This window comes from Eptesicus fuscus, chromosome 2, assembly GCF_027574615.1.
Source record: "Eptesicus fuscus isolate TK198812 chromosome 2, DD_ASM_mEF_20220401, whole genome shotgun sequence".
Taxonomy (NCBI): Eukaryota; Metazoa; Chordata; class Mammalia; order Chiroptera; family Vespertilionidae; genus Eptesicus; species Eptesicus fuscus.
In genome coordinates, this window is record NC_072474.1 from 116025654 (window position 1) to 116049395 (window position 23742).

The 23742-nt window shown below is 61.9% G+C and overlaps 1 protein-coding gene across 1 annotated transcript in view; it reads right to left on the reverse strand.

Annotated features, from left to right (window-relative positions):
• Positions 1-13260, reverse strand: part of RGS12 (regulator of G protein signaling 12) — a 72151-nt gene extending 58891 nt beyond the window's left edge. The window contains exons 1-2 of the mRNA XM_054708412.1: positions 13206-13260; positions 52-2021 (exon numbers count right to left, since the gene is read on the reverse strand). Coding sequence (XP_054564387.1) covers positions 52-1929 — 1878 coding nt within the window. The 5' untranslated portion in view covers positions 1930-2021; positions 13206-13260. The remainder of the gene's footprint in view (positions 1-51; positions 2022-13205) is intronic.
• Positions 13261-23742: the final 10482 nt, after the last annotated feature.

The following is a 23742-nucleotide window of genomic DNA, read 5'->3' on the forward strand; positions in this document are numbered from 1 at the left end:
TCAGTCAGCCAGTCAAGTTCACGTTCACTAAACCAGCCCGCGCAGGCTTACCTTTTTGTCTTCCTTAGTCTTCCTAGCATTTCGATGGGGACCAAAAATGTTCTGCATCCCGAACGCCTTCCTGGACCAGTCCCTCTTCTGGGTGCTCAGCAGGGGCTGCGCCAGGCTGCCCTCCAGCCGGTAGCGGTCAGCGGGAATCTTGCTCATGGGAGGGGGCAGCGTGCCGCAGTTGACGCTGGACCACCCGTCAGTGGAGTCCGTGTAAGACTCCTGGTCACTGGCATGTCCGCACTGCCACTCGTGCAGGACGTGGACCGGAAGCCACCGCTGGCCAAACCCACCGCCAGGGCCCACGGGGCCTCTCTTGGAAGGAGGGACCGAACTTCGCACGGGGGGCGGGGGGACCTCCACGTGAGAAGTGGGCCCCAAATGCTTACTGAAGTCCCAGCCCCTGTCAGCCTGTGGAGCGGCTTCAAATGGGGGCCCTGCCTCGGGGTCGTGGATAAAGGCCCCATTCCAGGGGGTGCCCCAAGGCTGGGAGCCCCTCCCACCTGCCCCCTCCCAGGTGCTGCTGCTGGGGCCATGTCTGCTGGAGCTGGCGCCCAGGTCGACCACAAGCACCCGGCTGCTTCTCTCCTCCTGGTTGAAATTCCCAATGCCACTGTCGCTGTTGCTGCTGGTGCTGGTGTTCTGATGGGCATCGGCGTCCCCGTCCGCGAAGGCCCGGGCGCGCACACCCTCGATCAGCTCGCCCATGTCCCGGTACAGCACAGAGATGAACTGGAGGACCGGCAGGGAGGATGCCGGGAATTCCAGGCAGCCATTGGTGTCAGGGTCAGCTGTGCACTCAAACCCGAACCGCCGGGCGATGCCTTGATGGATCTTGTGATTGAACAAGTCTGGGTCCACCATGAACACATGGCAGGAAGTCCGCAAGACGCCCTCGCCCTCCCGCGCCAGGCTGCTGTCGTCGCTGCTCTGCATGGTCACAAGCCCGAAGAACCGTCGGTCGTCGGGGCACACGGCGCTGAAGGCCAGCTTCTCGGCGGGGTACTCGGCCAGCACGGCGGCCTTGTCGGTGCACAGCTGCACGCCGTCGTGCATGATCTTCATGGTCACCAGGGAGTGGATCTTCTGCTCGGCCCGCAGGCGCCGCAGGCAGCCGCGAATGGCTTGGAAGCTGTCGGCCTCCAGGCTGCAGCTCGTGGAAGGAAGTTCGATGGAACCCAAATAGCCAACGACCATGGCGACGTTTAAAATACTTGCATCTAATCCAAACTCTTCCTGATTCTCTAGTCCAAGACTGAAAACCGAGTCGTCATTGATCACGTGGGAGATCTCCTTGGAAAGCAGGCCGGGCTGCGGGTCGCCTACACTTTCCTGCCCAAGGTCGAATCGCGCAGCCGCCGATTCTGAGAGAGACCTCTGCTTCAGTTTCGAGGGCTCTGAGCTGCTTGCATGCAGACGAGGGTTTTCGAAGATCATACTGAAAATCCCACCCGACTGCATGTCCTCGACGACTCTCTCGGCTCTGTTGATGCCTAGCGCTTTGGAATCGAGTCTGGGCTTCCGCCAGCCTCTCCCGTCATAGAAGCCCACCTCCTCGTCGCTGGAGCAGGACTCCAGGTGACCGAGGCCTTCGCCCACCACCATGTGCAGGACCCCAGAGCATTTCCCGATGAGTTTAACCACGTCCTCGTGGGACGCTTTCTTCACGTTGATTTCATTGACAGCGAGTATCTGGTCTCCGGCGCGGAGGCCCACAAAATCGGCAGGGCTCCCTCTCATGACACAGCTGAGCACACAGGGCGCCTGGCCGGAAAGGGTGAACCCGTAGCCTGCTCTCCCTCTGGCGACCTCCACACTCCTCAGGCGAGGGGGTGCGGTCCCCTGTGGCGGGCGCTCCACTGTGTCCCCCGCTCTGTACATCTCAGCGCGCCTCCCAGGACAGGAGCATCGTCCCCGGGGACCCACAGTTCAGAGAACGCTTGCTGCTGCCATCCTCTTCTAGAAATGCCGCCCTAGGAAGAACAACAACAGCTCGTCATTCAGAGCCCAGGCCTCCCCTGCTGACTGGTATTACCTGAACTCGAAAAGGTATCTCATAGCAAACCCGTCACCAAGTAGTCTCCAGTTACCAAGTAAATGGCAGTGAGGAGAGGCAGTAAATCTTAGGCCAAGAATTTCCTTCCAAAGTGGGAAATGTCTCCCAGGACGGGTCCCCCTCAACACCGACCCTCCCGCGAGGCTGCCTGGGGACTCTGCAGGACCCACTTCCCGGCCCTGTTCCACCTCCCGATCCGGAATGAAGAGAAGGGACCTGGAGACCCTCACACTCCCAGTGTGGCCCGAAGCCCAGCCACCGCCAGGGGCTCCCCTGCAGACCAATGTGACTGAGGGGCATTTGAACCCAGGGCAGAGTCGGACTGAAACGCGGCGCTGGCTACAGACTCGGGGTCTCACTCCTGAGACAGCCCAGGTCCACCCGTGCGTGATCACTAGGAAGGTTTCCCCCGGAAGGCACCTGCTGATGACTCATGGTCCACCCCCACCCCCCCAATTACTGTATGCGAACGCAGTACCGTGTGGGGAAAACATCCGTCTCAAACACCTCAGTGCACACCAGAGGCCACCCGACACAGCAGAGGAAACCTCCGGATACAGCGCAGGAGTTCAGCACTAACAGGCAGTCCAAGGCGTGTGCTCCGGACAGAAACCCTGCAGTCGTGATCCCGCAGCTGAAGGTCCCAGCAGACAAGGTGCCGGTGCGGCACCTGCTACGGCTGCGGTGCGGGCTGGGTTCACACAGGGCTACTTCGGTGGGCTCTTCGCCACCCCGCCGCCTCCCGGTTCCCCATTAGCGCACAAGCACATGCCTGTGCGGGAACTGACCTCCTCGAAGTATTTCTGCTGGCAACAATTATTAATCTGGTCTCAAAGAGTCCATCAAGTCCTTGGTTGCTTTACCCCCTAATCTGAGCATTACTGTAAGTTTAGGAAGTGGGTGGTCAGCCACCAGCATTGTTAGTATGCATGTCGCTGAGTAATTTACAATAGACTGGGCAGAAGAGTATGCTCTGTTCAAAATGCTCCCATTCAGCATTTTGTTATTATGCAAGTTTTTACATGCTTGTTCGTTTTTTAATGAATTCTTGAGGTTTTACCACTTCAAGCCCCAAGAAACCAAAGGCCAAGCTGCAGGGGCGCGTGGCAGGCGCCTCGGTTCTGGTCTCCAGGAGCACGGCCCGCCTTCCCACGTATTTCATTGCTAAGCAGCCAAACAAGACTTGACACACAGAAAAGCAGCTCTTGGAACTGGGAAATGCAGTGGAGATAAACCATCAGGAGCGAGGAGAAGGCAGCAAGGGAGAGAAGAAATTCAAGACGGCAAATTTAAGGACATTTCACTTCTTTGAACACAGAGATTTGTTTACAGTTAATAACGTTACAATGAAATGGAATTCCAAAAACAATATGAAGTTGAAGAAACAGTTAGGCTAGTGTCATATGCACAACATAAAGTTTTAAACACTACCCTTAAACACTCCTCACTCCCCCATCCCCGCAGGCTGCGAGGAAGAGGCGGCGGCCCCAAAGGGAGGGAGCGCCCAAGGCCTCCGGGCAGAAGGAAGGCCGGGAACAGGATCCAGGCGCAGCTGCTTGAATATTTTATCGCTGGTTCCTGGTGTCTCCGCTACAGAAGGCCTCACACCAAGTAGCATCTCTAACTCAGAACTTTTCCCTTTTTTAACGTGGAGAAGAAAATCTAGATTTAGCAGAAAATTATACTATTTTAACTTACAAAGGTCCATTTTACTGTTTCAAAAATATTAACATACTAGAGGCCGGGTGCACGGATCCATGCACCGGTGGGGTCCCTCGGCCTGGCCTGTGGGGTTGAGTGGACCTCCGCACTGCCACAGCCCAGCCTTACCCGCCAGCTTGTCGGGCTCCAGCCGGCTGTCTGTGTCAATCCTGCTCAACCCGGCCCCGCTGCACCTGCCACGGCCAGAGCTCAGGCGCGCAGGGGGAGTGTCCGAGGGAAAGGCTTGCGCCGCTGCCGCAGCTGCGCTCACCAGTGGTGAGCCCGGCATCTGGTGCCCATCTGTCAGCTGAGCGGCGCTCCAGCTGTGGGAGCGCACTAACCACCAGGGGGCAGCTCCTGCTTTGAGCATCTGCCCCCTGGTGGTCAGTGCGCATCATAGCTATCGGCTGGTCATCCAATCATCTGGTTGCTTAGGCTTTTATATATATATATATTAGAGGCCTGGTGCACGAATTCATGCACAGGTGGGGTCCCTTGGTCTGGCTGGTGATCAAGGCCTATCAGGGGGCCTGCCGGCCAGAAGGAGGGACCCCGGGAGATTGGCTGGCCAGCCCCTGCATTGGGGCCGGTCAGGGAGGGAGGGGCCACAGGAGATTGGCTGTGGGAACACACGGACCACCAGGAGGCAGCTCCTGCATTGAGCGTCTGCCCCCTGGTGGTCAGTGCACATCATAGCAACTGGTCGACCAGTCATTCCGATTGTTCGGATTGTTCAGTTGTAACAGTCACTTAGATTTTTATATATATAGACTAGAGGCCTGGTGCACGAATTCATGCACAGGTGGGGTCCCTCAGCCTGGCTGGTGATTGGGGCCGATCGGGGCCAGCTGGCTGGTGGGAGGTACTGCGGGAGGTTGGCCGGCCACGGGAGGTTGGCGTGTGAGCGCACTGACCATCCAGCTGGCCATGGGGAGGGACCGCAGGAGGTTGGCTGGCCATGGGAGATTGGCTGTGGGAGCGCACTGACCACCGGGGGCAGTACCTGTGTCGAGCATATGCCATGGTGGTCGGTGCGCATCATAGCTACCGGCCGGTCATCTGGTCGCTTAGGCTTTTATACAGATAGATAATTGACCCTTGAACAGTGCGGGGGTTAGCGGCACCGGAAACGCATGTGTAAGTTTTGACTCCCCCCAAACTTAACTCCAGTCCCTTGGTATCTGTGGGGAATGGGTTCCAGGACCCCCGCAGACACCCAAATCCGAGGATGCGCTAGTCCCTCACACAGTATTGCATGAAGCTACACACAGTCAGCCCTTCACATCCGAGGACTCCCAACCACGGATCAAAAATACTGTTTTCAATCTGCGGTTGGCTGACTCCGAGGATGCAAAACTTGGGGATACTGAGGGCTGACTATATATTTTTTGAAAAACCCACGTATAAGTGGACCTGCACAGCTCAAACCACGTTGTCCAAGGGTCACCTGTACTACACACTGATTCTAATCCTCTGTAACGTGGTTTACCTCAAGCGAGATCCACAGGATTACGAATGAGGAGGAACACGTGAGCACAAGCTCCTGTCTAAGGTAAAAATGTAGCCCTCCAACGGCGAGGAAACTGTGTGCTAGATCATACTGGCTGGGCTCACGCCAGGCATTGAGGACAGCAGACACCTCAGCCTCAGAGGACAGAAAGGCACCCGAGCCCTGGAAAACTGTCTCCCTGTCACTGGCCTGACGCAGGCTGACGCGGGGTTCTCATGTCACTTCCCACAGCTCCCTACGAACGTGTGGGGCTTAGCATCGGAAGGAACTTCTTTCATTCCCATCATACTGAATGCCCTCTGCACACAGGGGCGTAAGGTCTCAATGGAGGAGCTTAGCATCGGAAGGAACTTCTTTCATTCCCATCATACTGAATGCCCTCTGCACACAGGGACGTAAGGTCTCAATGGAGGAAAGCAGCTCGGCAGAAGGCAGGAAGCAGACATGCGGTGGCGATGGCGGCCACAGCAGAGGGGGCAGGAGCCTGGGCGAGGGGGAGCTGGTAGGAGCTCCCGTCACCCGGCCTCCCATGCAGGCCCGCGCCCAGCACTCAGCCTCTTCTCCGGTGCCACCTTGCCCACCTACACCTGCCCCCCCGCCTTCTGGCTCATCTCCCTAACCCAGCATCACCCTGCTCACACCCATGACGCCTCCCGAGGGCCCAGCCTTCCCCACAGCCTGCCTTCCGAGGCCGCCCTCACCAGGCCCCTACCCAAAGCTCAACGTCACCTCAGGCAGGTCCATCCTCACAGCCCCAGGATTTCCCAGGATTTTCCTGCCCACTCATTCAATGACTGCCGAGGGGCTTCTACAGCAGCACCAGGTAGACAGTTATGAACAGGTGACCAGAGATGGCCCTGATCCCCTGGGGCCCTGCCCCTGGGGACAAGACAGCTCAGCAGGTCGGTATGTCCACACAGGTCGGGGACACACACAGGAAGGCCCACAGCCCTGACTCCATCTGAGAAGTTACTCTCCCCTCAACACACCCCCTTCCTCGGCTGCCCCTTGGCTCAGCTCGGATCCCACCACCCCCCTGAGGCCCCACTAACTCCTCCAATCCTCACTCGCCCCCAACTGCCCTGCACAGCACTGGGCCCCACGACTGGGCTGTGCCTGCTGTCCATCGCCAGCCCAGGGGCACACTGTGCAGCCCCCGTAGCTTTCTGAGGCAGAGCTGTGGGCACCCGTGGCATGGGCACACACTCGGCCTTTGGTGCACACTGAGGGCACACACAGGCTGTGGGGACACATGCAGGCGTCAGGACAAGGGACAGGCTTGAGGGGAAGCCGTGCCTTGAACAGGGAAGTGGCGCTGGGCAGTCATGAGAAGCTGGCGCCGCCTGCCAGGGCCGGGCTGCACAAGGCCCAGGTGTGCACTGGAGGGATCCTGACTGTGCGGAAGACCACCATCAGCTCAGGCAGGGCCAGGAGCCCCACCTGGCTCCCCCAGGCCCCCAACCAGGACTGAGCCCAAGGGGCTCAAAGAGCAGGGCTGACCTCCCCCAGCCAGCGGGCCGCTTCCGCCCAAGAGCTCTGGCACCAGCCTGGCGGTGACGGAGTCGGGAAAAGTAAACAAGACCAGCCGAGCAACATCCTTTCAGGGTCTACAGCCGATGGGAGTGCGGGGCTATTTCTAATTCCAGAGACAAATTCTTGTTCAATAATCTTGAAATACTGAAGGTTAAACCGTGTCAATTTCTCCTTCCCTTTTTATCTCTACTTAATATTTGTTTGTGGTTTTTAAACCGGGGCAAAGTGAGCCTATAAACAGAGTTGCTGGATTTAGTGAGTCAAAATACAGGACACCTAGATGTGAATTTCAGACATAAGAGGAATAACATTTAGTATAAGTATGTCCCAACACCGCACAGCAGGTTGTAGCTGGCCAATCTGTGCAGGGACAGACGAGGAGGCACGTCTTGCCGGCCCGACCCAGTGGCCCTGGGCTCCTCCTTGCCGGAGCCTGGCTTCCCTGATCCCACCTGGACGTCACCTCCACCCCCACTACCCCTCCCAGCCACTTCCCAGGGCGGAGCTGACGGCGGCAGGCCAAGAACAGGAGGGGCAGGCCAAGCCGTGTCCACCCGCACAGCGTGACCATCACCCGGCCTCACCCCCAAACGAAGGACCGGGAAGGACAGGCCTCCTAGGGGACTCCCCCACCATACAAATGTGGTCTTGCCCTACGCGACCCACGGAAAAGCGGCGACTGCTGGCCTGGCGTGTGTCTGTTTTCACTGGGGCCGCAGGGAATCGTTCTGCTCGCATGTCTCCGTCACTCGCAGGAAGACAAGGCAACCTGCACGTGCACGAGGTCCTGGGCGCCGCATCACAGGCGTGTGAGGGAGAAGCTGCTAGCCCAGTCCGCACACAGGGTGCTGGGGGCAGACCACTTTAAAACTATTTTTTTTAATATATTTTTTTTATTGATTTCAGAGAGGAAGGGAGAGTGAGAGATAGAAACATCAATGATGAGAAACATTGATTGGCTGCCTCCTGCACGCCCCCTATTGGGGATCGAGCCTGCAACCTGGGCATGTGCCCTTGGCCAGAATCGAACCTGGGACCCTTCAGTCCGCAGGCCAACACTCTATCCACTGAGCCAAACCGGCGAGGGTGGCAGATCACTTTTAGATGCAAGGGGGGAGGAATGGCCAGAGGAAGTCATGTGGGCAGGAGGCCCTGTCCCCCTCCTAACCCCACATGGCTCCTCACCTCCCAGGTCCAGGCAGGGTGGATAATGGGCTGAATGGTAGACCCAAAGACCTAAAGTCCTAATCCCCAGAACCTGAAAATGTGACCTTATTTGGAAAAAGGATCTTTGCAGCTGGAATCAGAAGCTTTGAGATGGGGAGATGACCTGGAATTATCCCCATTCAAGAGAAGCACACAGCTACACTGAGTGGCCAGATTATTATGATCTCTGTACGCATAATAATCTGGCCACTCTCTATATATGTATATTAGAGGCCCAGTGCATGAATTCGTGCATGGGTGGGGTCTGGCCAGCCTGGCCAGGGTGAGGGGACATGGGCGGTTGGCCAACCTGCCTGCTGGTCGAACTCCTGGTCGAGGGGACAATTTGCATATTAGCCTTTTATTACATAGGATATACACTGAGTGGCCAAATATGATAATAATTATAATAATCTGGCCACTCAGTGTATATCCCCTCAACTTCTTCACCCACCAATCAGGTGGACCCTAAATGTAATCACAAGTGGCCTTATAAGAGGGAGGCAGAGGGAAGAGGGGAGATCAGACACAGGGAGATGCCATGTGAAGACAGGACAGACTGGAGTGATGTGGCCCCGAGCCCAGGACTGCTGGCACCACCGGAGCTGGGAAGGGCAGGAAGGACCCTCCCCAGCGCCTCCGGGAGGAGCACAGCCCTGCCACACCCAGACTTCTGGCCTCAGAACGGGGAGCGAATAAATGTCTGCGGCTTTCAGCCACCCACTTTGTGGTACTTCGTTACAACAGCCACAGGAAAGGAATACAAGGGGTAGGCCCAGGGAACCCTCCTCCTCCTGGGACCCCACTGCCCGACCCTCGCAGTGAGGAGCTGACCGGCTGCTAAATGCTTAACTCCACAGAACCGTCCTTCTGGGCTGGACTCCAGGAAATGAGGGGCTCTGGTGCACGGGACAGTCCGGCACCTCACTCTGCCCAAGGGCCCCCCAGCTCCTCTGGCCTGCACTCAGGAGGAGTCAGGAGGAGTCATAGCCTGGCACATAGTAGGGGCTTGGAACAGATGTGCTACATGAAGACCTGAGCTGCCTCCTGGGCACAAACCGAGTCACAGCGATGACACTACAAGCCTGGACGTGACCTAATTCGCACCATCGCTAACAGGTGCTGAGCACGTCCTGCGTGTCAGACGTAGTTCCCCACCATTTTACACAGATTATCTGTGGACCCTGAGAAAGAAGATGCCTCATTAAGAAGGGGTCCTGGCGGCTTAACTGGGCTTAAATTAAAAAAATAAATCAATAAAAGCTGCACTGATACCCACCTCAGCACTCAACTGCCTCCTGCACCGTGTTCCTGCGGGCTGAGCCAGGAGTTCCTGGAACCTATTTCAACCAATAGGACTGAGGCTTTCCCCACCCAAGAGAAGCACACAGCTCTATCCCCACAGCTTCTTCACCCACCAATCAGGACAGTGCCTTTTGGACCAATCAGTGAGGATTTGGATCCCTCATTTGCATGAGGACAGACCAATCAGGGACCAGGAGCAGGGACTTCTGTCTATAAGTCAGCTTCCCTCTGGCCCTGAGAGCCCACTTTCCCTTTCCCCAAAGGCTCCCTTTCCCTGGCTTCACTGGAGCAGAGGAGCAGAGCAGCCAGGAGCGGAGTGGGGCAGAGCTGCCTGCTGGAAGGGGCCTGGCCCAAGCTGCCTCACAGCCATGCTGTTTCCACAGCTGTGCTGGACCACAATTGATGGTTTGCATAAAGTTCCTTCTTCACTGCACCCCAAATTGGGGATTCCTGTTGGTGTTGAATTAGCACCAAGGAGGCTGACATATCCTCGCACCAGCCTTGCTGTCCACCTATTTTATAGTCAGAAACCGTGGCACAGAAGAGTAGTTTGCCCGTGGTCAAACCAGGTACCAGATGAGGTCAAGAACGTGGTACCGAAAGGCAAAAATCTGCACCTTTGCCTCAGCCGGAGCCCGAGGCCTGGTAAACGCGCAGTGGGCCCGGAGAGCAGCCCGGGCCTTACCCCTACGTGGCTCACATCAGAGGAAGACAAGGGAGAACGTACAGCCTCTCCTGCCGCACGCTCACCAAACCCCACCCCGAAGCAGGCACCTCCCAGGCTGACGCAGGGAGCCCAGCGCAGGCTTCGCCTCACCCTAACGGCTTTGTGAGGGAAAAGCTCTGTCAGGCTGGAGTGGCTCACTCCCCCATTACTTGGTTCTCCAGAGGAGACGATTACTCCACAGACGACTGATCCCAGGCGATCAGTGCACGGAAAGCCTCATGCACTCTCCTTGCTGCTCAGTCAAGTTCCAAGCAGGTTCAACATCTAAAGACCAAGGATTTGAAGGCTCTGGAGAGCCCTGAAGAGAAGGCAGAACCTGGGAGGGAGCTGTCCCCTAAAGGGGGGGGCTGCAATGGATAAGACGGTCAGGCGGGCGTCTGCACAGGGACTGGAGCTCGGGGAAAGCGTATTCCTCCCAGCTTTGAGCCAGGGAATGGAGTGTGGGCGTGGCGGGGTGCCTGGGAAGAGAGGGTGCCATCCCAGGACCTCAGAAAGGAGGAGCTGGAGAGAGGAAGCCCTGAAATCTGTTCATAAACTAAGCCCGGTCCTTGGCCAGCCCGGAGCTGCCCAGGCAGAAGCTGAGTCCATGGAGCAGCAGGAGGCGGCTGGCAGGCAAGTGCACCGAGTGGCGATTACACAGAGATTTCATTTCGAGTCCAAAGTAACTTCCAGAACAAAACACAACACTCTTTTTTGAAAAGAATCACTGCAATGGACATCCACGATGTCTAGTACACAACCAAATACTTCCAGATGTTCAGACATAGTGTGACCGCAGTCAAGAGAAAGGAGGTCAACAGAAACAGATCCTGAGGTAACCCAGGGGCTGAAATTAGCAAATAAGAGCTAAAGGCAGCTAATAAAGCGTGTCAAGGATTTAATGGGAAATATGGTCACAATAAACAGATGGCGTATCTCAGCAGAGACAGAAACTATAAAGAAGCACCAGGTGGAAACTGTGTAAGTGTGTGTCCACTTCTGAAGAGAGCTGGCCAAAGGAGCGAGTGGCCATCAGCTCCCCAAAGTAAAGACCAGCGGCTCTTCCAGACCTGAGCCCTAATCCAGGCTCATCTCCTTTCCTGGGCCACCTTCTCCAGGATGGCTCCAGCCTCCGCTCCAGGGCAGGGCCGGGCAGGGCACCCACAAGGCCCTTCCGGACACGCAGCGGCAGCACCCCTGGCTTAGAGCGGCCGGCGGACCAGGAGGTGCAGGAGATGGCTCTCAGCACAGTCCTTTCAGCAGTCAAGTCAGGAGCACTGCGGTGGGCTACAGGGTGGTCCCCAAAGACACCAGGTCCTGGCTCCTGGAACGGTGTGACTCACTTGGGGTCCTGGTGCACACGGGTGGGCCAAGAACGGAATGACAAGGGTCCTTACGGGAGGGAGGGAGGCAGGCGGGGCGCAACCAGGGAAGCAAGGGGGTGGGCACTGGGGTGGGAGGCTGAGGCCAGCCTCCAAAGCTGAAAAGGGGCAGGAAGGTTCTCCCGCCCTGAGCCCCCTGAGGCTGCCCCGAGGTTTCAGCCCAGCGAGACCCAGAGGAATGTTAGTGGCTAAGCCCCGAAGTTGGTGGTACTTGGTCTCAGCAGCCCCGGGAAAGTCCTACAAGTGCTAATAAGCAAGCAAAACGCTGACTGGAAATGCCACCAAGTTCACAGAAAACACCCTGGCCCGGGTTCTGTGTGCTTCCACCAGTGTGTGCCGTCACGACTTCTTTTCTGCTTCACCCTACAGCGAGGTTTGGTCCATTTCAGACAAAGGTAAGTGTCAAAAGGCAGTAAAATCAGAAGCAGCCCCGGCCGCCTCATCCTGAGCCTGGGGCCGCCCACCCCCGACGTCCAGCCCCAGGCCAGCTCCTCTTGCCTGGCCCGGGCCCTTCCTCCAGATGGTCACCCCAACAAAGGGCCCTGGGCCCCTCCTCTTTGCCCACGGGCCACTGGGTGCCTCCCTGCCCTCCTGACCCTCCCTAACGCTGCCACCCTGACCCTCTGGCACCCGCCCCCGCCTCCCCCTTCACAGCCCAAGTCCATGGCCTTGCCACAGCCCTCCTCTTGGGGGGCCTCCCTGCGACCTGGCCACTGCAGCCCTCCTCAGCCCCCATCATCAGCCCCCCAGGGCCTGGCGGTGGGCGCCTCAGCCATGTGCCCACCCGTGCGAGGAGCACCCCGCAGCCGAGGTCCTACGTGGGCACTTCACGTCCTCAAAACCACGGAGCAAGGAGACATTTTCAAGAAACTTCACACTTACGACAACTGTATTTCTAAAGGGACCTCGGGCTCTCCTGCTCGTCGCCCTCCCCCCACTGCCCCTCTGGGCCCCCATGGGGCCGGGTCTCCCTCCTCGGGGAAGCGGGTGGCCCTTCCAGGCAGACCTCCCTGCCCCTGCCCTGCAGGTCACAGGTGCCCTATGGGCAGCCGCCTCTGAGCACCGCGGACCCCTAGGCAGGCCCCAACCCCACCCCACCCACCAACGGGGAAACGGAGGCACGCACACCTGGCCACCTGCCCGAGGCCAGATCCGTGGCCGTGGCCGTGGCCAGGCAGGTGCGGGCCAGGCCCACTCGGGGCCTCCGTCTCCCCGACCACTCGCACGGCGGCGGCGTCTGGGAGGGGAGAGGGGGGCCGGGCTCAGTTAATTTGCTGAGTCGGGGTCCCTGGAGACGCCTCTGCCCAACAATGCGGCGCCTGTTAGGTCCGGCCAGGAAACCAGGACCCGCCGGGGCGAGCGGGCACGGGCACGGCGGGCACGGGGCGGGGGGCGCGGGGTGGGGGCGCGGGGGGCGCAGGGGCGCGGGGGGCTCAAGGGCCGGGTCCGCCCCAACGCCGCCCACCCCGCCCGCTCCCAGCCTGGCCGACCCGCCCCGCAGCACCGCGAGGCCTCGCAGCGACCCACACACGGGCCCCGACGAGTGCCCCGCGCTGGGCCGGGAACAAAAGGCGGGCAGCCGGCGGCCGGGCCGGTCCGGGGAGAGACTCTCTGAGGAGGCGGCGGCCTGAGGAGCGGACCGGCCGGCGCCCTGCACCCCACGTCGCGCTGGGCGGGGCCGGCGGCCGAGGGCGCTCGCTCGCGCCCGGAGAAGAAAGAAAGCGGGGCGGGGCGGCCCTGCGCCCGCCCGCAACCTACCCGCTCGCTCCGCCGCCCGCGTCCGCGCCGCCCGCGCCGCCCGCGCGCCCAACGGTCTCCTCAGCCGCCGCCGCCTGGGGTAAGGGGCGGGGCCCGGGACAAGGGGCGGGGCCGGGGCCGGGTGGGTGGGGCATCCGGGGGCGTGGTCGTGCTTGGGCGGGGCCTCAGGGCGAGGTAGGGCGTGGCCTCCACGGGTGTGGGCGTGTCTCAGGAGGCAGCAGAGCGCAGTTTATGGGTGGGTCGGAGCCTCCAGGGGGCGGGGCCTGCACGGGGCGCCAAACCGGACGTGCGGCCAGGCCGCTAGGGGCGGGGCATCCAGGGGACCAAGGTGGGAAGAAACAAGGGCGGGGCCTTGAGATGGGAGGCGGGCCTCCCAGGCAGGGGGCGGGACTTCCGCTGCCCGAGCGGTGACCACGGATCCCGCTCAGCCCTACGCCCCCCGCTTCAGTCCCCTCCGGGCCACCACTAGGTCCCCTCGGTGCCCCCGCCGGGCCCGCCCGCCCCCTCTTCCGACTGCCTTCCGGACTTTGATGCTCGTCGAGATCGCATTCTTGGGAAATCGTTTTAAAGGCGGAGAGTGGCTCGCCTCCCGCAGGTGGGAGGCCAGGCCTGCGGAGCCCAGCGCGGCTGGTGGCGGGCCCGGGGGCCTACCCCCCACCACCCGCAGCCGCCACTGCCCCCTGGACCTTCCTGGGGTCGCTCCCCGCCCCCAGCCGTCTTCCTCCTCCGCGGTCACTGTTTCTGTGGCAGTGACGTCCCTCTTGTCACCGGCCGAGGACTTCCAGGAGGGGCCTCGGGGTTACTGTGCGGTCTCAGGGCGGGGGCGGGGGGGAGGGAGCAAGCCCTGGACTCGAGGCGGCCCCCAGGATGCAGCCAGCACCCAAGCCTGGCTGAATCTCCTGGGCTGTCGGTCAAGCCCTCGTGACAAGTCCCGGGCCATCACAGTGCAGCCGCCATTGGCTGGGACAGTCAGAGAACCTAGGTTATGCTTTCACACGAGGGCGATCTTTCCACGGCCTGGCCTGGCGTGGTGTCAGAGCGCCTCTTCCCCTGTATTTGCAAAGCAAACACCCCCATGGCGCCATGGAGCGGGGAGGCGGCGTTAGGCGAGCGCTCCAGCAGGACAGGAAGCGGTGACTCCGAGGCTCCGGGGCCATTGTCTACAGCAGGACTGCCGGGGACCAAATGTGTCCCCCAGCACGGCCTGTTGAAGCCGACCCCTGTGAGATGGAGCTAGGAGGCGAGGCCCCAGGGAGGTGAGTAGGCCAGCAGGGTAGAGCCCCCTGGAACGGGAGCAGCGCCTTTATAAGAGACCCCAGAGCACCCTGTCCCTCCCCCCGTGAGGTGACAGTGAGGGGCGCTGGCCATGAGCCGGGACCTGGGCTCCTCTGCTGGGGGCTTGATCGTGGACTTGCAGCCTCCAGAAGGCGGCAAAGTGAGGGCCCGGAGTTTCTATGTGCCCCACCCCCACCCGGAGGGGGGTGTTTGTTACAGCAGCAGGATGGACTGAGACAGGCACCCACGGGGTGCAGGCCGCCAGGCAGCTGGGGACCACTGCCCCTTCTGACTCACCGCGTTCCACCTCCCGCCTCCCGGATCCCGGCTTCTCTCGCCTCGTCCCAGCCCAGGCCTGCTTTTCCCTCCTCGTCTTTCCTCTCCCCAGTGCTGGGTGCTCTGCTCCTTCCTCCTCCGGCCTCCTCGCGGGAGCCCCTCCTGCCGTCTTTCCCCCTAAACACCTCACTCTGCCTGCCACCCTCCAGACGCGCACCCTGGGGCTCCGTGCAGCCCGCCCGTCCCGTCTTCCTGCTCCTCTGCGTGGGCCACCTGCTTTGTTTGACTTCAAAGCCCCTCCCTCCCCCTCCCCCTCCTTCCTCCCCTCCCCCTCCTCCCTCCCCCACCCCCTCCCCAGTCCCTTTGGCAGCTCTTCATCCTCAGGTCCTTTGTCGTTACTGTGTCCCAGGAGGAAACACATGGCTTCCCGAGTGGGGAAACTTGAGAGGAGTCCAGTGGAGCCCCATCTGCAGGCCCCGGGGGCTGGGGCGCAGCCGGACAGACAGCAGGACGGACCAGCACCACCTCTAGGGCCGAGAGTGGGGGCAGCCCCAAGGTTAGGGAACCCAGAGAAGGTCGGGGGGGGGGGGGGGAGTCTCTCTCTCTCTTTCTCTTTTTGTTAATCCTCACCCAAGGATATTTTTCCATTGATTTTTAGAGAGAGTGGAAGGGAGGGGGAGAGACAGAGATGGAAACATCGATGTGAGAGAGACACATCGATTGGTTGCCTCCCGCATGCGTCCTGACCAAGGCGGGGGATGGAGCCTGCAACTGAGGTAGGTGCCCTTGACCGGAATTGAACCCGGGACCCTTCAGTCCACAGTCCGACCCTCTATCCACTGAGCCACACCGGCAGGAACATACTTCTGTAGTGTCCACTCCTTCTGCCACGTGGATGTCCCCAGGCCAGCTTCCCCAGCCCCCCACCCCCCCCGCAGGACATCCGCAAGGGCCACCCACACCGCCTTGGCTGCCGCCTGCTCACCCCGCCCCGCACCTCGCCTCTCAGCCAGGCTCCCAGCACGGTCTTGCCCACCACAGCCGGCCACCAGCCAGTCACCGCCTCACTAGCCACCATGGAGCCAAGGCCTGGTCCCAAGAGTGCCCCTCGCGTGGGATGCACCCGCATCCTCCTAGGTCGTGAGCTGGTGTCAGCCCGCTTCACAGAGGGAGACTGAGGCTCCAGCAGGGCCTGAGCGGCAGAGCTGGGATTGGACTCCCAGCGCCCGACAGCACCACAGCCCCTCCTCCAGCACCCCGCCCGCCCCGCCCCGCCTCCCTGGGCCGCGCATCCGCCCCGAATGCCCCGGTGGCCGGCCATCGCACAAAGAAATCCCAGCCGCCTGCTCCCGAGGCCCTCCAGGCCTCCACGAAGCCCCTCTGCCTCCACCAGCTGAGGGGACGGGGACGGGCTTGGCAGCCAGGCACCCTCAGCGCCAGCTGGAGTGAGGCGGGTCCGAGGGGTCAAGCCGGGTGCTCCTCCTCTCCCCAGCTGGTGCCCGCCTGCCCCCGCCCTTGGCGGGCCTGCTGAGAGCCACCTGCTCCCACGCCTGCCGGCTCCCTCCTCACCTGTCAGGCCCAGCTCAGGTGTCTCCGACCCCCCGCCCCGCCCACGTGGCAAGGAGCCCCTCCCGCGCACCCGTCAGGCTCATACACACGTGTCACCGTCCTGTCACTCTAAGGAGGTCGGTTCACATCTGTCTGATGCCCCCACACGCCTCACCCCCACCCTGGAGCTCCCGGACAGAGGGACAACCGACATCAGACCTGCCCGAGCCCCAGCTGCGCCAGGCGTGCACGGCGTGGGGCGCGGTGTCCAGGGCCCAGAGCTGTGGGTGGGCCAGCCCAGCAGGTGCGACGGCCCAGGTGGCCGCGGCGGAGAAGCTGCAGGGCCTCTGGGAGGGGCTTGGAGACCAGGCAGATGTGTTTCAGGAAGAGCCCTGGCTACACGGAGGGGCCAGACCACAGCAAGGCCGGGGGGGGGGGGAGGGGGGGAGTGATGCTGTGGAGCGGGGACCGTGACGGCCTCGGAGAGGGAAGGTGGCCTGGGGAAGTGGCCACGTGGCCTGGAGAGGCTGGAGTTGGGGGGGACAGGAGGGGGGTGGGGCCCTGGACCAAGGACCAAGGGGGCAGAGGGCCAGCCCCCAGGGGTCGGGGCAGCTGGGCCACAGGACTTAGACGTGGGCCGAGGGCGCCAGGCACCTGCCGTGCTGACTCCCAGCTCCCCCACCAGGTCTGTCCAGGGAGCAAGCCCTCCCGCCCGGACGTCTGCCCCAGCCCGGGTCTGGGACAGGTCGGGCTCCGCGAACACACAATGGAAGGACGTGCCATGCGGTTGGCACCCAGGAGGCATGGAGTCGCTAACAGGGCGCGTTCTCCTCAGTAGCCTCAGGTGAACCAGGGACATTGCCACCCACTGGGACGGGCGCTAACTGAGCAGCCACTGCTCCCGCCATGGGGCGCGGGCACTCCGCTGTCCTGGGGCCCCGAGAAGGGGTGCAGTGCGCCTCCTCTGTGCTGTGTCCCCGCGGAGGGGACACTGGGACCCGGTTGTGTCCCAGGCAGCCGAGCCCACCCCACACCGTGAGTCTGTGGGCACAAGGGCTGCCGTTCGCCTGGCCCCGAGGCAGAGCCCAGGACGGCAGCGGGCGGTGGTTCCGGGGGCCGAGGACGGAGGGCAGAGATGCCGCTGAGCCCCAGGCCTCAGTCCGCTCGCTCTCCCCTCCCAGCCCTCCACCTGCAGCGTCAGAAAGGGGTGCCTGGCCAGGTCACAGCATGGGGGAGGGCAGGAGAGGGGTCCTGGGCCTCTCTGGGCTTTGGCATCCCTGGTCCCAGGCAAACTGGGAGGCCGGTCGCCCCACCTCTGAGGGCCTCGCCAGGACCAGGAGACGCTCCAGGCGGGAAGGCCGGCCTCTGGCGGTTCCTCTGTGGGAGCCACTTCCCAGCGCACCCCTCCAGCGGCTGGCAGGGCTCCTGGGGCAGAGCTCCGTCCCCTCCTGCCCCCTGATGCGCCCCAGAGACCCCGGTGCCTGGCTCTCACCCTCGGGGCGGACAGGGCGGACTGCTGGGAGAAGGCCGGAGAGAGGTGAAGACGGGGGTCTCTCTCCGACTTAAAACAACGAGGCCTTTACACATGGAGGAGGCCGCCTGGGCGCTGCTTTGCCTGTCCTCCTCGGCCGCTTCCTCCCAGTGCTCACGAGCCATCAGCCTGAAGGGCCGGTGCCGCCGTGACCTGGGCTCCGCTCCCTCTGAAGTCGGCAGGAGGGTGTTCCGCTGGCCTCGCCCAGTGCAGCTCGAGTCGTGCGTGAATGCAGCCTCGCGGACATTCCTGCCGTGGTTCCGAGGGGCACCGTGGGGCCAGCCCCGATGCCCGCTCCTCGGATGGCCCCTTGGCTGAGTGCCCGCCCGCCCACAGCCACGTCTCCCGGAACAGCCGGCTCGCCCTGCCCGGCCCAGGGAGGCGCTGTTCACCTTTCCCTCCCCCTCCCGACGGCACCACGCACCCCTCCCGGTCCGTCCTCCGTGGTTAAAGGTCTCACTGGCCTGTGGAAAAGGCAGTTGGCTCGTATTAAATAAAACGACCCACCTCACCCACCCTTGGGTCTGGCCCGACGCAGCCCTAAGTAAGGGGCGCTCGGCTCCCGGACGCTCCCGGCTGCCCCGAGGCGGCCCGGAGGCGCGCCCGCTCCTGGGAGCCCGTGGAACAGCCGCGATGGAGACGTGGAGAAATCCACTGCGACAGTGTTTTGTGAGGCTCCAAAGAGGAGCTCTGACAAGTCTGTTCACCTTGTGAGAATAAACAAGGCACCTTGTCTGTCAAAGAACAGTTTAGACAGCCGCCATTTTGGACTGTGTGACTTGGCAGCCGCCGTGTTGGCCGCATGGCTTGCAGCTCCCCTGGGGGCCGCCATCTTGAAACCACAAAGGCCAACCCTTCCCTTTGAATGAGCCAATCGGAAAGACCGTGCGCCTGAGCTCCAATCAGGAGCCAAGGACGGGTCACGTGCGTCAGGGATTATAAAGCCGAGCAGCCCGCCTGCTGGGAGCGCGGGTGCCTCCAGACCACGTGTGCGCACCCCTCTACGCAGAAGTAAAGATGTCTGCCTGCTGCCTGGCTCCCGAGGATGTTTTCTGTTCTGCCCGGACCCCTGACTTGGGGGCTCGCCGTATTTCTAACAACCTGCCTGCCCAGCGAGGGAAAGGGCTGCACTGCCCCCCAGGGGTGCCACGGGGCTGCGGGAGATGAGGCGTCCGCTCCCGTGGTTACGGGAGAAGCCGAGGAGAACGGCAGCATACCTTCCTATCGGGCTGGTAGGCCGGTCGCTGCAAGGGAGCCTTTATGAACTCAGCTCCCAGGAGAGACGGGCTCCTCCCCGACCAGTGTCCGCACCTGCCACAGGAGCCGGGCCACGTGTTGGTGGCGGGGGAGCAGGGAGGAACAGCCCAGCCCGGTCGGTGTGGCTCAGTGGATAGAGCGTTGGCCCGCGGACTGAAGGGTCCCGGGTTTGATTCCGATCAGGGCACATGTCCCGGTTGTGGGCTCGATCCCCAGTGTGGGGCGTGCAGGAGGCAGCCGATCCATGATTCTCATCATCGATGTTTCTCTCTCTCTCCCGCTCCCTTCCTCTCTGAGATCAATAGAAATGTATTCAAAAATAAAACAGAGGAACAGCCCAGCCTCAGGACCCGTCACTCAGCACCCCGTTTGCCCCTCCCACCCAGACTCCAACGTCGCAGAGGAAGTGAGAGGCGGGCTGGACGGGGTGGTGTGCCGGTCCTCCGCCGCCTCCCGGCCCTGCGATCCCAGCGCGGCCGGAGTCAGGTCTAAGGTGAGGCGAATAGACCTGAAACTGCAGCCGGCCCCTCGGCAGCCCTGGGGGGCGGGGGCGCACAGGGCCCAGCGTGGACCCACCGCAACACGGAGAAAGCTGCTGCCCGGCCCCTCAGCCGCCTGACGGGGGCACCACGGAGCGCCGCACCCAAACGGAGGAAACTGCATTCTGTGGGAAAGAAGCAAAGCAAAGTAAAAACATTACATCTCACTCTCCACCGTTCATTTGCACACGATGTTTGGAATGGGATAGAAGTGACGAGACATGGGAGGAAGGAGGAAAACACAGCCTATAATAAAAACCATCAAAAGACGTAGACCCCACGTGGCCCAGTAACTGAAATGAGCCGACACGCAGTGGGAGAGTGTACAGACCAAGATGAAAGGAATAACAGACAGGAATGAGGTGTTCTGGAAGAGAAATGGGAACTCTGAAAATCTCCAAAGAAATGAAGAAACTGAAAGCTAGACTATCACAACATCTGGAATTAAAAGTGTGCTGGCGAAGCTGCCAGACACTGGAAGAGAGGGTTTCAGTAAGCTCAGCACGTCGATATGAACAACCCACACTACCCCAGAGAAACACGAGTGAGCCACGAGAACAGAGCGCCTGTGGCTGCGGACAACACCCCGCGATGCGCCGGGCGTGATTAAAGTCCCAGGAACATAACACGGGGGAACTATATTGGCAGAAATAGCGGCCAAAATTTTCTCAAATTTGATTTTTTAAAAATCAATCCATAGATTCCCCAAACTCAACAAACCCTAAACAGAACGCACACAAAGACCACCGAGGCCCATTTCTGAAAACAAGAACTAGAATCTTCGAAGCAGCCAGGGAAACAGACACATTATAGCCCGGCCGGCGGGGCTCCGTGGCTGAGCGTCAACCTATGAACCAGGAGGTCAGAGTTCGATTTCCGGTCAGGACACACGCCTGGGTTGCGGGCTCCATCCCCAGTGTGGGGCGTGCAGGAGGCAGCTGATCCATGATTCCCTCTCATCATTGATGCTTCTCTCTCTCCCTCTCCCTTCCTCTCTGACATCAATAAACATCTATTTTTTTTTTAAAAAAAAAAGACTTGCTATGAGCTACAGTAATCGAGAGAAGGTAACATGCAGACCCGTGGAACTGAGTGAAGTTGACCCGCTGTTGCTCAGAGAATTGATTTTGACAAAAGCCAACGCCCTGCGGGAAGGGGAGACTTTAACCTACGCTGGGACCCGGGTGCCTGGGGAACTGAGCCGGGGCTCTCACTCGCGTCACATCCAGGGACTGACCTGAGGCGGATCCAGGACCCGAGCACAGTCACAGCTTCCGGATACAACACGGGAAGTCTGAGACCTTTAGGACACACAGAGCTCCGGCCTCAGAGAAAAACAAATCAGGTCATTTTGATTTTCTCAAAGGCAACATCTCTGCCACCCACAGACACCATTCGCTCCCCCTCCCCAGACGGTGGTGCCCAGGCTGAACGGACTCACCGCCCTCCCTCCCACCGACAGCCGCACAAAACGCGGACACGCCGGCTGCAGGGCGCCTGCCTGCCGTCCTGGGACGAGACACGGGCGGTGAGCCCCGGGAGCCCCTGCTCTCTGCCTGGCCCCTGCGGCCCGAGCAGCAGGGGGCGCCTCGGATCTGCAGGCCCCCCCAGGAGGCAGCCTCTCGTGGGTCCAGGCTCGGACCCAGAGGGAGGCTGAGGGCCTAGCGGACCCGGGGCCAGGCTGGTGATCGGGGGTGATACATCGACCTTGGGGCCCCAAGTCTGGGATGTAGGTTCCACTCCACCTGAGGGGAGAGTCCCAGCGCCCCAAACCCACTTTCCCAGCGCGGGGTGGGCGCAGAGGCAGGCTCCGGCAGCGTTACTATTCTCGGCTGTAAGCTAAGCAGCTGCCCATTAAAATTCCATTAGTTTCAAAGCTTGAGCTGCAGTTGATATTTCTAATTATTGGGAATTAAAATTGTCCCAGTAATTTAAGGATAATTGCGGGCGATGCCAGCTGGCGCCCCGAGCCGCACTGCTCCCCGCAGAACGTGCAAGGTCTCTGAACAGGAGAGGCAGGCGTCGGGAAGCGAGGGGAGGGGGTGGTGCAGAGCCTGGGACGAGGAGGAGGGCACCACCGTGCGGGACTGAGGGCACGCACAGTGTGACAAGCTGGGCCGTGGAAGGAGGAGCGGCTGGGCCAGGGAGGGCGGGGGGTGGGGGTGGGGATGGGTGCCCAGGTCCCCCCACTCAGGTGAGCCAGTCCCGCCCTCTGCCCGCCCTGGCTCCCAGCCTGAGGTGCCCCCGAGGGAGGATCGTCCCTGTATCGTCTGTGACCACCTGCGCCCCTGGGCGGCACCATCAGAGACGGGACGAGGACCCGGCTGTGCCCTCAGCATCCCAGCGCTGAGGCCGGCCGGTGCCCAAAAGGCCGTGGAACGGGCCACTGAGAAGCTCAGGGCCACGCTCACGGCACCAGTGACCCAGACCCACTCGGCCTCCATGTCCCCCCCGGCCCCGCTGCTCAGCATCCACCCCAACTCCCTGCAACTCTCCTGCCACGGCCCCCACCCACCTCAATCGGCTGCTGCCGAGCACAGTGAGAAAGTGCTGAGCAGGCCCAGCCACGGCCATGGCTCTAGGGCCACACGGGCGTTTCCGGGGAGCGGCTGCGCAGAACTGACCCCCGATGGGCCACACACATACCAGGCTGGCCAGCGGGGCCCAGTGCCGGTCACACGGTGAGTCCTATGGGGGCGCCTTGTGGAGGCGGGGGGCCCGAGCTGGCCAGCTGGGCCTTCCCCACGGCCCTCCCCGCGCCCCACTGCGCAGCGGTGCCGGGGCCACAGGCATCCCTGCCCGACGATGGGCGCAGTGACCTCACGTGGCGGCCGGACTGGCCTTGGTGGGAACGTGCATGCCATGGAGACGGGCGAGTTCCCACGGGCGAGTTCCCAAGCCAGGGCCCAGCCACAGCAGGGTTTGTGCCCATGCGCGGGGCTGGGGAAGGGGTCTTGCCACCCAGCTGGTGACCTCCGCACCCCGGTGACCTCCGCCTGGCTGGGTGACCTCTGCCTGGCTGGGTGACCTCCGCCTGGCTGGGTGACCTCTGCCTGGCTGGGTGACCTCCGCCTGGCTGGGTGACCTCTGCCTGGCTGGGTGACCTCTGTAGCCCTGGGTGACGGCCTGGCTGGCTCAGGGCCCCGGGAGTGTCCAGTGAGCAGCGGCGTTGCCCCAGTGCCCACGGCAGCCTCCTGCCCTCTCTCCCCGCCCCCAGCAGATGGCCCAGCGCAGCCAGAGGGGGCTTCTCCGACCAGAAGCCACACCATGGCGCCGCCACTAGCCCACCCTCCGTGTCACCTCAGAGCCTGTGGCCTGGACAGCAGCGTGCCAGTCCCAGGGCAGGAGGCACTCAGTACCCAGCCTCCTTTGCAACCAGAGACCGGAGCCCAAGGAGTCAAGGAGCTTCTAGAAAGGTCGCCACTGGCCGGGACGGAGACTCTGAGGCAGCTGCCCGCCTCTGCCCCCTGGCCCCCACTCCCCTGCCGCCTCCCCGCTGAGTCCAGCCCCTCCCCTTGGGCCCACCTTCCCTGCCCACGATCACATCCCACCACGTGTTTATTTCTCCAGTCACGTCTGTCTGCTCCCCGACGCGAGCCGTGCGAGGACAGGCCTGTCTCAGCCTCCATCTGCCCAGTGAACGGGAGGGACCATGGTGGGCGGGTTCCCTTTATTAGTTCCCACTGGGGGGACGGTCCCAGCCCCACGTCCCGGGGCAGGAGCAAAAGGCCCTGCAAGCCTGTGCCCCTCAGTGTCCGAGGGCATTCAGGGCAAGTGGGGGGGCCCTCAGTGTCCAAGGGCATTCAGGGCAGGTGGGGGGGGCCCTCAGTGTCCACGGGCATTCAGGGCAGGTGGGGGGGCCCTCAGTGTCTGTGGGCATTCAGGGCAGGTGGGGGGGCCCTCAGTGTCCGCGGGCATTTAGGGCAGGTGGGGGGCCCCCTCAGTGTCCGCGGGCATTCAGGGCAGGTAGGGGGGCCCTCAGTGTCTGTGGGCATTCAGGGCAGGTGGGGGCCCCCTCAGTGTCCGCGGGCATTCAGGGCAGGTGGGGGGCCCCCTCAGTGTCCGCGGGCGTTCAGGGCAGGCGGGGGGCCCCCTCAGTGTCCGCGGGCAT